This window comes from Cyprinodon variegatus, unplaced genomic scaffold, assembly GCF_000732505.1.
Source record: "Cyprinodon variegatus isolate N-32 unplaced genomic scaffold, C_variegatus-1.0 Scaffold108, whole genome shotgun sequence".
Taxonomy (NCBI): Eukaryota; Metazoa; Chordata; class Actinopteri; order Cyprinodontiformes; family Cyprinodontidae; genus Cyprinodon; species Cyprinodon variegatus.
Window position 1 is genome coordinate 1,255,669 of NW_015150561.1, and position 15,472 is coordinate 1,271,140.

The following is a 15,472-nucleotide window of genomic DNA, read 5'->3' on the forward strand; positions in this document are numbered from 1 at the left end:
ATGGAATTGAGAAGATTTACCTGCAGCTCTGCCAAAGTATATAAGAACTCCAGGTCGCTTTAGTAGCGACCGTCAGCTCATCTGCAATGTTGGATTTCACATCTTTCATTTTCCTTCTGATGGTACTCCATAGATTCTCCTTGGGGATTAGGTCAGGAAAGATTTCTGGCCAATGGAGCACAGCGATACCGTGGTCATTAAAGCAGGTGTTGGTACCTTTGGCAGTGTCAGCAGATGCCAAGTCCTGCTGCAAAGTGACATCAGCATTTCAATGAAGCTTGTCAGCAGAAGTGCTTTAAATTTTCCAGAAGATGGCTCTACAGACGTTTAACGTACCGGTATTATAACACAGGAGAAATACAGCAGCAGATGACACAGCTCTCTAAACCATCACTAGTTGTGCAAACTTAATACAGAACTTCAAGGAATTCTGTGCTTAAAATTCTTTTAACAGACTCTGGAAATTTGATCTCTACTTGCAATGCAAATGAGCTTGAGTGGAAAGAGGACCTTGGACCAATGAGCAACAGTCTGGTTCCTTTTCATCATTTAGGTAAGATTCTGATGCTCAGCAGTATCGTGTGACAAAATGCAAGTTATTGCAAACATTCTAGATATAACTGCTCTTAAAGCTATGATTCCAGTTGCATTTCATTCTTTGTGAAATTCACTCACAGTATTGAAAGAGTTTTGCTTCATAATCCACCTAGGGCTGTGGGTATCCGTTTCCTGTGCACCTTTTTCAGTGATACATTCGTCTTCTGCTGAAATCCCCATTAATGATTGTAAACATCCAGTAACTTACCTTTAGGTGGAGAGTGTGGGCGACTGCAAGATTGTTTTGAACTCAGCGATGTGTCCCATGATTCTGAAGGTTGTTTATGAAGAAAAATGCTTTTTCCATAGTTCCTAAGAATATTTCTAATGATCTTAAGAGTTCATGAGAAACAGAATTTTGGATTTCTCCTAGCTGTAAATCTATCATTAAATCAATATAAAGAAAAACAAAGTCATCATACAGGGAGTGATCAATCTAGAAGGGTTTCAACATTATTAATTCAATTACTGAAATAATTAAATATTTCAATCATGTTCTTATTTACTGAAATGCATCCATAAAAATGTTTTTTTAAGTCTATTTCATTAAATGTCAAGAAAATTAAAAAATATTCACATGCATAAAATGTGAAGAATGAATCCCATATGACAAATTAAAATAATAAAAGAGGCACATTGAGCAGCAGAAACTAATACCCAACTATAAACTGGACTAAAGGTTCAGCTCTAGCTGCAGAAACAATGTTTATTGTTAATTTATTACACATTCTGTATGTTAATAATTTTATTCAAATAAGGGAGACAGGAAAAATAGAAGAAAGCCAATCCCTGATGCGTTTTGGCTGTGATTGAGGTGAAATTGAGAGATAGAATAAAATTCATCAACTTATTAACAAATTTCACCTAAGACCTTAGAGGCTTTCCTCGTTCAGACAGCAAAGGTGAATAAGAGTCGAATAGGTTCAATGTTTCTGTCTGCATACTTTCAATGAGTCCCTCTGTACATGACGCAGCAGGGGAAACTGTTTCACTCTTAATCTGCTGTTCATAACAACTCCACGTGGCTCCAAGTCCCTAAAACAACCATGAACATCAGAGCTAAACAACTTTCTGCATCAAAGCAAATAATAAAAAAAAGAAGAAAAAAAAAACGGCTACCGGGGGGCAATAATAAGAAAAATGCTCTTGAGGAATCTCCCTGATGTCTTGCATAGGTTTTCATTTTACTGATTAAGTGCTGCTTCTGTGTTTGGTTTGCAGGGCACAAACGCACATCGCAGTCTTTAATATGCTTGAGTTTGTGCCTGGAGCAGAAAGCCTCACTGATGTCTCAACACTGCCATCTTCTGATAACAGCCACCAAGTAAAACACTTCATGTTCAAACAGCCTGCTGATCAAAGACACAGCAGAGAAAACATGCAGCAGTCATCAGATATATACAAATATTACTTAAAAGGCTTCCTGTACATTCTAGCGAGGAAATATTTCTCAGCTGAATCCATTCGGCTGGCTTGTGGTTTTATAGTCCGAACGCTGCTGAACACGGATGAGAGTTTCTCCTGAAGCTGATGAGAAAAAACCCCATCCCAGTATTTGCAAAGCAGAGAGCCTCCAGGCAGCAGAATCTTCTCAGCCAAGTCTATCAGAGACAAACACATGGTGATCAGTCTCTCGTGGTCCATGTCTCTGAAGCCACTGGCGTTGGGCGCCATGTCGCTCAGGATGATATGAGCCTCCCCCTGGGGGAGAAGCTCCCTCAGCTTGGCGTGCGTAGCGGGGTCAGTGACATCATGACTGGAGAGGAAGTGGGCTCCGTCCAGAGGTGGTATGTTGAGAAGATCGATGCCAATAACTGTTCCACGCGGCAAGTCTTGATCTAAAACGACAGGAAACAGCCACTGAGACACTTCATTTCCCATCTATGTGTGTGTTATCTGTTACCACCAACACCAGCCTGTGGCAAACTGAGCGACAGCAAAATAACCTGATAAACAAAACCATTTTTAAAAGATATGCTTCTGTTCCTAATCCTTCATGCCCCTTCAGTTGTTTTTAAATCTCTTTGATTCCAAAATTAACTTGACTTTCATTTAAAAATTCCACACTAGTGTTTTGCAAGTTATGCATATTTCCGCCAACTAAAGTGTGACAAATTAACTTTAATCTGTTTCCAAACCATAGATACTAATTAGTTTGCCAAACTCATCTTTCAGAAGTTTAACATCTCTGGGCCGTGTTATCCATCACAATGACACATCTGCCGGTATTTACTTATTTTTTTTGTCAAAGTGTTTAATGGAGGATAATCTAGAACAATCTTTGTATCAATCTTTATTTACAGCAGCGTCACTAGACAGTTATGACCTCAATGTGACAATGATGACAAAGTATACTGATTGATTTGGAAAAGAAGTCCTGGCATTAAAAGTGTGAAAGCTAATATCTGGACATTAAATTTGGATGTTTAATGTGATTGTAAACAAAATAAAAATAAAAATAAAAAAAAGAATTTTAGGAAATCAATCTCAAAATGATAATTTGTGTTTGAGATTAAATCTTTAGGAAAATCCGCTTATCACATTTTTAAAGACCAAGAGCAATTTCTGGTCTTCCTTAGAAGTCTAATCTGTGGATTTTAATTTTGAGTAATTCAGGTGGGTCAATAATTAAGTGAAAATCAATTTCTAAAACCAAACAACCTTTCCATCTTTTATATGTAAAAATTACCAGCCTAAAAAAAACTCCCTAGAGACAATAGCACGGTTTATAGGGCTGAACGATAATTCAATAACGATATATATCGATCGATAGACGTGTGGCGCAATAGAAAAAAAGAGGGTCGATAAAAGTTCGATAAAAAAACGCAGTTTTCCTTCCTTCTCATTGTAGCCTATCATGTAGGTTTATGCTAGTCACTACTTCCTCCCAACCAATCACAATCGCGGACCCGCCATCACAAAGCGCCGCCCTCTCAAACCACAACACAGAGCACATGAAGATGTCGCAGCAAGGAGAGTCGGAGGAAATTGTTCCAAAGAAGGGTTTTTGTAGTTCGGCAGTCTGGCAGTATTTCGGTCATGGCAAGTCGGACAAAAAACAAACCACAGTCATCTGGAAAATGTGTAGGGAACCAGTGAAAACGAAGTCTGGTAACACAACCAACTTTTTTTTATCATCTCAGCCGCTCACACCCGCAGGAGTACGAGCTGTGTAATCCCCGGCGCGGCTCTCCTCCGAGGAATCTTCGGGAATTTCGGGAAAATATATATATATATTCAGTTCTGGGCAGTTTGCCACGTAGTTCTAACAATTGAGAGAAAAATGCTGAGGGGCCAGCAGCTTCAAAGTAATAACTCAGGTTAAAGCAGGAAACTAAGCTGAACTTAGAAGAATGGGGGCGGCGTGGGGGGGGGGGGGATCAATATCGAGCTTTTTTTCTATATCGCCCAGCCCTAGATTACACTACCCTTTTGAAACCATGACGAGAACGGTCTGAGCATGGTTAAGCCCGGCGCACACTGTGCGATTTTCGGGGCGATTTTCCAGTCGTGTGAAAATCATTTGATCGGGCCGACTTTCAGCCTGATTGTGCGTCGTGAGTTGTGTAGTGTACAGGAGGTAACGAGGGGCGATCAGCCTCTCACGACCACCTCCCGATCAGGAATGTTTGATTTTCTCCCGACCATCATGGGCAAATCGCTCAGGGCGCAAACATGGATTTTTCTTTTTATTCTTCCTCTAAGTTGTAACACAATGAGTTAAATGCAGTTCTGTCTGTAAATTGACAGACTATAGTAGTGAGCAGGTAGATTGCATCAGTACATCGGGTGGAACATAAATCGTGAGCTATGAGCTCACACTTTACGACTAAACCCTGCGGTTAGTCGTACAGTGTGAGCTGTGGCTACGTGCAACGATTGAACAAAATTGCACAGTGTACGCCCTGGTTTAACTGAACTGTTAAACCAGGTAAGTGACTCACTGAGATCATCACCTTCTGTCAGATGATTGTGGTCACTTACCTGTGTTTCTCCCACCAGAGTGTCTGAGATTGGGCGTCTGCAGCATCTTTTTTTGCGCTGCATTTTTTTTTTTTTGGGTAAAATTTGATTTTTTTTCCCTTGCTGCTTCTAGCTTGAATATAAAGCAGTATTGTAATAATATATGATTCCAGGGCTATCAACTCTCACCCATTAGGTTTGAGACGCATCTCAGTGTCTTCACACGCTCTCACTCCGTATTCCCAATTTTTCAATCTAAAAAATGACGGACATTAAAACTCAACTCCATTTCACTTATTTATATATGAAAATACAATGGTGATAAAAACCCAATCAGCGTTTTCAACACAACCTTAGTGCTATCACATAATGACATGCCAGGTTCATATCCAGTCCGTATTTTTGCACCAGCCCACCTTTTCACTGTGCTGAGAGCAGAGGAGGTAAGGGACTGGCACCAGATATATTTCTGAGCAGTTATTACGAGGTATGTCATTTTAATTTTATCTTTTTTTATCTGGACTAAGATAATTAACTTTGTAAATTAATGAAGATTTTCAGCAGTCTAGCACGCAAGTTTTCTCTATACCTACTGCTTATTTTAATGAGGTTTACTCCATGTTTTCTCTTGTTTAGCCACCTGATTTAGTCCCCGTTTTAGTCCCATTATTGCTGAGATTAGTTTAATAATCTCCCGTTGGATTTTAGGACTAATTAAACAAACAATAAACTAAATTCTTTAATATTTCAGGTATTCCTCACAAACCCATAGGAGGTCCACAAAAAGAACCATTGCATTTTATTTTTCAAAAAAAATCAGCCACCCAAGAAAAGACCAACCACATTCAGAGAGGATGTGCTGAACAACTCAGTTATCCAGGATTGATATAAGTACTGTAATTACTATAATTACTTATCTCATTCATCTATTCTTATTTTGGTCCATTGAATATGTTTAAGAACTTAATTTACATCACATCTACCAAAATCAAACAATTGTACAATTTGTCAAGTAAAAATATAGATTGAGTAAAAACGATGCCAAATTAGGTCAGTTTAGCCAAAAGATTGGTTGAACACAACTTTCAACCCGATTAAAACCAAAAAATTGTGTAAAAACTATTATGTTTGATTAAAAATGACACCTTTTATTTTGCTCATCATTGCCCAATTTCCACAAACACTTTCACTGTCTGCTTGAGTTTATTTAATTAAATGGCAGAAAAACTGTGCACCTTAAATGATCACCTTAGTTACTCAGTAACATTTATTGTGCTATAAAACTTCAACATGTGTCAACTTTGTTTTAGTTAAAATCCTCTGAAAACCTCCAACCTATAGCTGCACCTGTCATCATCTAACCCTGACAAGGGTTGCATGTCCAAATTCTTTCAATTCTCACTTCAAGGTTTGGTGAATTATTGATGTTTAGAGATTAAAACGTATTTTAATGACAAAACATGCATCTATATATGATAAAACGTTTGATATGTAAAACAGTAATGTTGGAAATTCAGAGTGGCTGGAAGCTGACCTGTCCCAGCAGAATTGACCCTTTGCACCGCCACCTGGCTCCAGGCTCCAGGCGCAGCTCCGCAGTCCACCACGCTGGATCCAGGCTGTAAAAGCCTGAACTTGTCATCTATCTGGAGGAGTTTGAAGGCGCTCCTGCACCGGAAGTTTAGAGCGTGTGAAGCTTTAACATAGGGGTCTTTGAGCTGCCTTAAAACCCAGCGCTGCTCGGCTGCAGTTTTTCCCTTCAGCTTCTTCATCGCACTGAGCGAGCAGTGAAAACATCTCTTCTGAAGTGAAAACCTCCACATCAGGCTGAATTCAGGGTCATGTTTTCCCCGTCATCCGTTGCGCATGCGTGAAGCAAAACTCTGTGTGTACTGCTTATTTGGGTCCCCCTTAATTTGGAAACAGGGAAAAAAAGTTCCTCTGAGGGAGCAATGATCAGAAGGATTTAAACTAGAGCACAAAATCCACGTTTATTTATTATTCTTTTTTTTTTTTTTTTCAGATTTATCTCCAAAGATTTTATTTATGTATATTATTATATATGATATACATTTGGACTGATTCTGTTTATGTTTTTAAGAGTGAACTGAAACCTATTTGTTTAATATAGCATTTTAATTCCAGTAGATTAAGGGTTGTTTTTTGACCATGTCTTTTGTGACTGTAAATGTATTTTATTTGTATTTTAATTTTGGGAAGCGCTTTGTGACCTCTATGTCTGTGAAAGGTACTATGTAAATAAACATGATTAACTTACTGTACCTTTATAAATATATAATAATAATAACCTAGATAATGAGCCAGATAAATAATAAATGTTACAAAAAGTAAACTCAAACAGTTTGGTCCAAATCTCTGCTAGTTTAGATACCTTTACCGTATTTATTTTCATGGACTAACAGAACAATGTGAAGGGAAATACTGTAGCTCTTTGAATACACCCCAAAAACATAAATAAATAGGACTTTAAGCAACAGCCATATGTAATTATTGTAGTTATCTTTGCTGATCCTCATTTATTGTGTTCAATACATTCTATATAGTGATTTAATGACTGTAAGGTTACCACTGCTGTAACCAATAACTATCAAGAGTTTGGTTTGAGTTGTGGGCCTAACTAAATGATTCAGTTCAATTCAGTTTATTTCTATAGTGCCAATTCACAACACAAGTCATCTCAAGGCACTTTACAGTTCAACCAGATCATACAGTCAAATTGATTCAAAGTTTTCTATCTATGGAAAAGCAGTTGATTGCATTGACTCAAATGCAATCCCTCTCACTAAGCATGCTTGTAGCGACAGTGGAGAGGAAAAATTCCCTTTGAACAGGAAGAAACCTCCAGCAGAACCAGGCTGAGTGTGAGCGGCCATCTGCCGAGGCCAACTGGGGTTCAAGGAGATAATAATGTGCAAAACTTTTAGTCTTTTCTCATTTTATATATACAGTGTATTTTGGTTTCTTGAAAGGCGTTTTGAATAAAATGTATTATTATTATTCAACTTTAGCAGTCATTTTCAAATAAGTATTTTTACAACTACATTAGAAAATTAATATCCTAACCTGATCATTCAATAAAGTGATTTAAAAACCAATAAAATGCAAAGATAGTAAAATATGCAATGAAATCAGCAATACCAGCAGAAGCATTTACAATTATCATATGTCTATTAACTTTTCACAAGATGTATAAACAAACCTTTAACTCAAAACTTATTTGAATTCTATTTTTCCATAAATATTATTATTGTTCATATTATCATAATTATTAAAAAAATGTATATTTATTTTTATTTTGTAGAAAACGTTTATACTGCAGCGTCACGTATTTCATAAGGGGAGAAACAAAAATCAGGTTTTGGGTTATTTTTTCTAGTCGGACATATTTCGAAGTGACACACTCAACAGATCCCACAACCAAACGATAATCCTCCTGCGGTATCTCTCTCTGTAGGCTGACCGATCCTTCTGTTTACAAATCTTGCCATCGATGACGTCACCGCCCCGCATACTCCACGCGGGCGCCTCGTTTCAGCGCTGGTTTGCTGTCTTCTTGGATAAAATATACGTGTTTCAGCTGGGATTCTTCTGCAGCATGTAATTAAAACACTTATTATAAGAGAAAAAGGATACTATTATAACAGCTGCAGAAGCTTTTTTCCCGTATTGTTCCATCTGTTTTCCCACCACTGTCTTATTATCTCCTCCTTTTTCTCAGTCAGTGAGATGAGATGTTGACCTCCAAGCTGCTCACTCTTGTTCTGGTGGTCCAGCCTGGTAAAGTGCTGCTGGGCATGAAGAAGAGGGGCTTTGGGGCTGGGAAGTGGAATGGGTTCGGGGGCAAAGTTCAGCCTGGAGAAACGATTGAGGATGCCGCTAAAAGGTACATTGATATAATTAATTTAAAGTTAATTTGTGGTTAAAGGGATTGAGGGATCTATCAGAGGCTTCAATTGTTCAAGCAGGTGAGTTTTGTTTATATGAGAAGAAAACAACTAAATTAGGGCTTTACTGGAAATATATATGGCTCTTGTTCAGTAACTAATTAAATTCCTAAACTTAAAGGTATAGTGGAGGATTTTCTCGAATTTTTTAAAAGACCCGCCCTCTCCACTTTAAAAAAAATGTACATGCACAACCCTGTACCCGCTCCCGAGAGGGAACGCCTACTAAACACCTGCGAGAGCACGAGCCCATTTCTCCTTGTGCAAGCTCTGTTTAAAAGTTGCTGTTTGCTTCGCTCATACAAGCTTGTTAGACTCACCACCAGTAAGAGAAAATTGGGAGGAGCATGTAAGAAGGCCTTACCTAAACATGTCAGCAGAATGAGTGACAATTAGGAGGACCACTTATTTTGATGATCCACCTGGAAAAAGAACATCCTCCACTTTTAGCCTACTAAACTAGCCCCACCCACCAGCTGCCAAAATAATTTTTGCCTGCGAGTTTGATCTAGCACCGATCAATGCCCCAGACCCTAGAACTAGCGGGCCAATCACAACGCAGAGATGTGTTTTGAATGTCTGGATGCAAAACGGGGGCGGGGTTTGGAGGGCGTGACGACAAAGCTGCGCGACGCCGGAGAAAGCACAATGCTAGAATGCACTACGGCAGCAGCAGCTTTCAATGGAGCGCTCCGTTGAAAATTAAAAGTTCTCTTTTCTGTTGCTGTTGTTCAATAAAAGTACATTTTAAGATCATTTGAATCGAGAATATTATACTTTAAAGCGTCAATATATAGTCCATTTACCGATTTAATTCGTAATTTAAAAAAAAAAAATTCCGAAATTGAGAGATCCGCGGCAACCAGCGGAGCCAGGCAGCCAGGGCTAACCGCAGCCCATCTGCAGCAACCCTATCTCGGCATAGTGTGAAGGACCGCTGGCTCTGATGGCGATTTTTGACTCAGCTTTGGAATCAGTTCTGGAAGGATTAGACTTGGGGTTTTCATTGAAACGTGAGCAGAAAGAGGCTCTACGCTCATTCATTTTTAAGAAGGACATATTCGCCGTTTTACCGACAGGCTGTTTGTTTACACTCCCCCACCACCTTCCTGTCACGCTTACTCAGTCACAGTCAGTTGCTCTCATTGGTCAGACATGGTTTGAAAAGCAACGGGTTGTTCTCATCAACAATCTTCCGATGTCTCATTCATCGGGGCCAGACTAAATTACACATTTAATCTCAAATTTAGTCTGGTTTATCAGGCTAGTCCACTATACCTTTAAACTCATGTACAAATTTATTACCGCATTTTTTGAGCATTTTATTTCTGTGTATTTAGATAGTAAGACTTAATGAAAACTTGAAGCTATGTTTCTGAAAACATGTTTATGTCATGTAAACAAATAAAAGTAAGGATTTTAGTGTTGTTTTGGGCTCCCCTGCATGAATTAGTGAGCCAGTGCAGCTCCACATGGAGGCGATCAGCCTGGGGCTTTGCTGAGGTGTTAAGAAAGTCAAGGTTGCTTTATTTATGGCTTTAAGCTGGTCTGCCTGGGGTCTTAGTTTCTTCTTAATAATTTAGTTTAGGTTCATAAGTTTTTTTTACAAAGCATAATTCTACTTTACTTTATTTCTTTTACTACCAACATATAACTTCTTCTCATTCCCTTTGAATAAAGGTCCCTTTCCAATCCAGGTACATCCAGTTACGTCATTTCAATAAGAGCAATCAGCATTTATATATAATCCAATAAGGAGTCAAGTTTAGCCAGATTCAGAAAAATTCAGTAAAATAAATGTTTATCTCAGGAAACCAGATTATTAATTTTAAAATGTAACTCTAGGAAGTGGGAAAACATTGGGGAGAAACAAACCAGACTCAAGGTAGACAGATGTTTACAACTGCTTGATGAAAAGCACAGAGACTTTCAAATATTAACATCAAGAAATGTTATTTAGGTCTCAGCTTGAATATCTAAACAATGTTTTGCACAAAGGGATCAATTTTTTAATATATTTACCCTTTGAAGCAAAGCTAGTGAGAGTAGCAGTAGCAGTGAGAGTTGAGTTCAGAGTAACAGAAAACAAAAGGTATAATTCCTGATTGGTGAAGATTTATTCCAATTATACAAACTACATTTATATTTTATCTAGGAAGTAGCTATTATTCATGACAACATAGTTTGTTCTAAAAATAAAGTTAGAAGCCATTCAGGCCCACTTCAAAACTGTTTCCAAACAGAGAGACCTGTTTTGCCTTTAAGCATGTTTAATAGTTATGATACCGATATTGACCGGATAGGATATTAGCACAAATCTTACCAGCTTTTATTACTTATTTTGTACAGTAGAATGTTAGAAAAGGCTTGATTAATTAATATCACTAAAGTAGGGAAGAAAAGTTAACACCAAAAGGTATGATAAACAGCAAATCTATGTAAAATTAACCAAAGAGTTACACAAACGTTTAATAGAAGCAGACTTATGTTGATATGCTTTTTCCTTTCATGAAGTAGTTATTAAAATGCATCTCTGAATTAGCCTGGTCAATTAAGCTCCATACTCTCCGTTATTAAACCTGTTACAGCGTGGATATCTATTCATTTCATCTGTAACAATAACAGTCAAGACTGCAGCTGCAACAGAGTGATGCTTTATTCATGCCCTTTATTCTGTCCCTTCAGGGCAGTTTATATCGTATACATTTCAACAACTGGCAGCTGTAAAAGCTTTTCTTTTTTTAGAAAAAAAAAATGTCTTTGCTTCACATACGTAGTTATATGATTGGTTCTAAACGAATTCCGCTGATTCTTTTAGTCCCACCTTTGAAATAAGGTTCTAAACGCTCCTTTCCAGACTTATATACACAGCCTAATCAGCCTGGCTGGCCAGACTATGAAGCTTTGTGCTGAATATCACATAAATTGAACATTTTCTAACAAACAGCTGTAGATGAACATTAGATTATGTCTGAAATGGCTGAAAAGGAACCTGCTGGTATTCGTAAACATGTGCTTACCTCCATATAAACAGTATAGACTTATTTTATATCAATTTTGAAAACAAAAATGCAATATATTTAAATATCTCAATATATTGCCCAGCCCTAGTTTTTCTGCTTCCACACATGAAAACTACAAATGGTTGAATAATTTCCTCAGCATGCAGTGCAGTTCTCCACAGTTCTGTTAATGACCTGAAAATTTAAGTCGGATGTGATGCAGGGACACGTCTTAAAGGTGCAGGACGCCAGACCTAGAGGGCCGGAAATGAGGAACCCTGTTCTAGTGTGTTATGATTTGAAAATAATTAAAGCAGTTATAGTGTCTGTATGGAGTTCAGGTCAGACAATAATTTTATCTTTCTTTGTAGGGAACTTCATGAAGAAAGTGGCCTTACTGTGGACATGCTTGACAAAATTGGAAACATCAAATTTGAGTTTGTTGGAGAAACTGAGCTGATGGATGTCCACATCTTCAGAGCTGATAGTTATAACGGGGAACCAACAGAATCAGATGGTAAGTTCCTTATATCCTGAGAAACCAAAGTATTTTAATCCTTAATAAAAGTAGAAGTGATACAAAAACGAGGGGAAACAACATTTTAAATATCCTTCTAAGAAAAGCATCTTGAAAACCCTAAAGAAGAACGTCTTTTTGGTATTAGTTCCTCCTAAACTTGACTACTTTGAATTTTAATACGAAAGACTTTAGGCTTGATTGCAATTAAATCACAGTTTCTTTCTTTCTTTTTTTTTTTTGGTCAATAAGCCTCCATCGTTCTTGTGTGCCATATTTATATTGATGTAAATACTTCAAGCATCTCCGGATTCTTCAAGTTTTAAATTAGAGAAAAAAGTGTTATTTAAAGTTTTTTTGGTGTATATGTTCATCCCTTCAGTTTACAGCACGTTCATGATCCCTGTGTTATATAGGTGGGTTAAGAAAGTGGTTTGAAAAGTAGTTAGAAAGTAAACATTGTAAGGAACCCTGAGAAAGATGTTTGAAGGAACTGAAAGACAGCTGAAGGTAAGCAGCCTATATGGAGGGAGATTTTTTTCAATAACCTATAAAAATAGTAATAACAGCATCACACTGTTTACTGTTCCTTACAGGATCGTCTGTCGAAATAAAGATGTTTCGCTGCAGAGGAAAAAAAAGATGTTAAGGGTTACCTTTAGAGGAAAGGCTTCAAAAATATGTCAATACACCTTTAAGAGCAAAGGGAAGTGTAGAAAGAGGAATTTGCAGAATTCACACACAGGGCTGTGTGCTTTCTAAGAGAAAAATCGAGGTCAACTGTGTGAGGATTAAACATACCGATAAACTGAAAACCACCACCTCTGATACAATCAGACATAAATAACCCTCAAGCAAAACCTCTGGAGGGTAACAAAAGTCAGAGATGAGAAACGGAAAGGGGAGAAAAATACTGTAGGTTTGGTCAAATATGAAAAACATTTTATGTGCATTTATTTAACAAAAATCAAGAAGATTAAAACATTCAAAAGATATTTAAATATGAATAGAAATATGACTCTAGAGTACGAGGAGCTTATGGTCCTCTCTATGACATCAAGATACCAGGCCTACATCATCTGCCCCTTCACCACCACGCTTGACATTTTTAAAGAGGAGTTATACCGATATTTTATGCTAAACCTTACATTATCATTCATGCCTAAGCATTTTTAAGTTGATTGTCATCTGCCCAAAATGTATTGATCCAAAAGTCTTGGGGTTCATTCATGTCTAAATTTAAAGCCTAAGAGCTTCAAAATTGTTTTTCCCAACATGCCTTGCATACAAGCCAAATTTGATCGGTCTCTTTCTAACCAAACAAGTGCATCCTTTAATATCCATCAATCCATTTTCTTACACACTTATCCCAAGTGGGGTCGCACTTTTAATATTTAGTAGTTAATTGATCTTTTGGTGGCATTTATTCAGAGTGGTTTGTTACCTTTCCTTCTTGGCGTTGTGTTAAACAGCATCTGTGTCAGTCTGATCAACCAACTAAAAATCCTGTTTTCATGAACGGGGCCCCACCTGATACTCAGCTATTTCTATCACTGCTACTTTTTATTTCTCACCCAACATAACTGTGTATTGAGTTATTATCTGATCAAAATGAGCATTGGAAGACAAAAATAAGTCATATTTTGGTGCCGTTATTTATGTTGTTGTTTCTTTTTAACTCGTATATTGTGTTTTGCAGAAATGAGGCCCCAGTGGTTTGACAGTGACAAAATCCCATTCAATCAGATGTGGGCCGATGATATCTTGTGGTTCCCCTTGATGCTACAGAAAAAAAGATTCGTGGGATACTTTAAGTTCCAGGGTCACGACGTAATTCTGAGCCACACGCTGGAAGAGGTACAAGAGCTGTGATGTAAAACAACCATGCAGCAATTATTTGTTTGGGACCCAAGAAATTTTTTTTCTTAAAATTTTGACCATAATTAGTGGAGATGTGAACTGTTGATGTTCACGGTTCATTTAGCAGAAGAAATGAGAGGATCCGTTGGACCTAAAGAGAGATGTGAAGAGAAAAGTTTATATACTTTACAACTGTAACACGAGTAGAAATAAACCTTTTCGTTTTATAAATGTTTTTGTGTTTTTTTTATTCAGAGGAATCACCAAGTGAACCAAAGCAGCAGAATGTTGCAAGTTTATTTAGTACAAAATAAAGCTTTATCAAATCTAAATGTCTATATATAATACATGTAGCCAAAGTTTTTTTTATCAGATTTTAGATTAAAGGCAAGGTAAAAAAAAATAAAATAAAGTTGATGACCTGTCAGAAGATGGTGATTTGCTGTTTTCTGTATTATCTTGTCAATAAGCAGCAAATTGTGCTTTTGTAGAGCGACACTGTCAGTACTATTGCTTAGTCAGTAAAATTAAAGTGTGTCTGATCTACAATGTCAAAGTTTAAGGACAGTCCGCTTCAGAAGCTTATAACACAGTTAACACAGAAAGCCAAGTTTTTTTTTGTTTTTTTTTTTGTGGTTTGAAAGTTTGCGAACCTTTCCTGAATGTTCTGTGACTGCTTTGATCAGATTTTAAACAAAAAAACCTCCAAAATGCTCCCTTTTAAGTCGCATTGAGAGGTACGTCCTGCACCAAATCTGCAATGTTCTGTGTTCTCATCATTATTTTTTTCCTCAATTAATGCAAAATAAATTATTCTCAAAGATGAAGCCTTGACATCGTGTAAGGTTCAAATCCCTGCCTCTTTTTTTCTACATTAAGGGCCTGTCAGGAGGTTTGCACGTGCAAATATGTCTGTAGGCACAGAGCAGATCTTCAAAGATGATTAATATGCAGATCATATTCTAACGGTCAAAGTGCACACAGTGATGGGTAAAGATGTGCAAATTTAAACTTTTCCAATGCACAATGCTACTTTTCAAAGCTGAAACTCAACTGCACCTGCAGCTTTTGGGTCTTTTTTAGCACCTTTGAAAGAAAAGTGCAAACTCAGGCAAAAATGTCTGCAGTCAGGGTTACCACAAAAGAGGCATTTTTACAATAATAGACGATAGATATTCTGTGGGCATGGTAACATTTGGAATGTCAGAACTAACAATAGTAGTATAATAGTGAAAATATTTCTACATAGGACAGCACAAATAAGTACAGTGGGATGGCAAACAATATGTATACAATTTAAGCAAAATGGAAATTAGTTTTCTTAAAAATTGTGCCATTTGTATTATAAAAATAAGGGGAGGGGGGTTAAAGTGCCATCTCTTACTCATGCCAAGAGTTGCTTTTTTCCCCTACTTTGCTAACCAGCCCTGCACAAAGCACAGTTATGTTAAATTACTGGCCTGCCTTGTTTTGCAGTATCTAGCCTGTAGCCCGTGTTATGGAGTTGGAGATAAATCCAGCTGTTCTAGACATAGCGAAGCAGTTTTCTCGTGATAATTAGATGATAA

The 15,472-nt window shown here is 37.4% G+C and overlaps 2 protein-coding genes across 3 annotated transcripts; one reads left to right on the forward strand and one right to left on the reverse strand.

The window, feature by feature from the left end:
• Nucleotides 1-1,399: 1,399 nt before the first annotated feature.
• Nucleotides 1,400-6,416, reverse strand: ftsj2 (FtsJ RNA methyltransferase homolog 2 (E. coli)). The gene is made up of 2 exons (XM_015374718.1): nt 6,095-6,416; nt 1,400-2,435 (listed from the first exon to the last, which is right to left on the reverse strand). Exons 1-2 carry the CDS (start codon nt 6,381-6,383, stop codon nt 2,005-2,007), a joined length of 720 nt encoding a protein of 239 aa, XP_015230204.1. The 5' UTR covers nt 6,384-6,416; the 3' UTR covers nt 1,400-2,004.
• Nucleotides 6,417-7,990: 1,574 nt separating this feature from the next.
• On the forward strand, nt 7,991-14,117 carry nudt1 (nudix hydrolase 1). 2 transcript variants are annotated; one of them, XM_015374719.1, is made up of 4 exons: nt 7,991-8,178; nt 8,300-8,464; nt 11,899-12,044; nt 13,744-14,117. In XM_015374719.1, the coding sequence occupies exons 2-4, from the start codon at nt 8,313-8,315 to the stop codon at nt 13,914-13,916; spliced, it is 471 nt and encodes a 156-aa protein (XP_015230205.1). In that variant the 5' UTR covers nt 7,991-8,178; nt 8,300-8,312; the 3' UTR covers nt 13,917-14,117. The 2 variants fall into 2 exon arrangements, with proteins under 2 accessions (XP_015230205.1, XP_015230206.1); XM_015374720.1 differs by having other exon boundaries at nt 8,004-8,178; nt 8,304-8,464.
• Nucleotides 14,118-15,472: the final 1,355 nt, after the last annotated feature.

What these genes read in the sequence shown, in the direction of transcription:
- nudt1 (XM_015374719.1), top strand. Translation starts at nt 8,313, where the DNA reads ATGTTGACCTCCAAGCTGCTCACTCTTGTTCTGGTGGTCCAGCCTGGT. An exon ending in ATTGAGGATGCCGCTAAAAG is followed by an intron (nt 8,465 to 11,898) that starts GTACATTGATAT and finishes CTTTCTTTGTAG; the next exon opens with GGAACTTCATGAAGAAAGTG. An exon ending in GGAACCAACAGAATCAGATG is followed by an intron (nt 12,045 to 13,743) that starts GTAAGTTCCTTA and finishes TGTGTTTTGCAG; the next exon opens with AAATGAGGCCCCAGTGGTTT.
- ftsj2 (XM_015374718.1), bottom strand. Translation starts at nt 6,383, where the DNA reads ATGTGGAGGTTTTCACTTCAGAAGAGATGTTTTCACTGCTCGCTCAGT. An exon ending in GGTCAATTCTGCTGGGACAG is followed by an intron (nt 2,436 to 6,094) that starts GTCAGCTTCCAG and finishes CTGTCGTTTTAG; the next exon opens with ATCAAGACTTGCCGCGTGGA.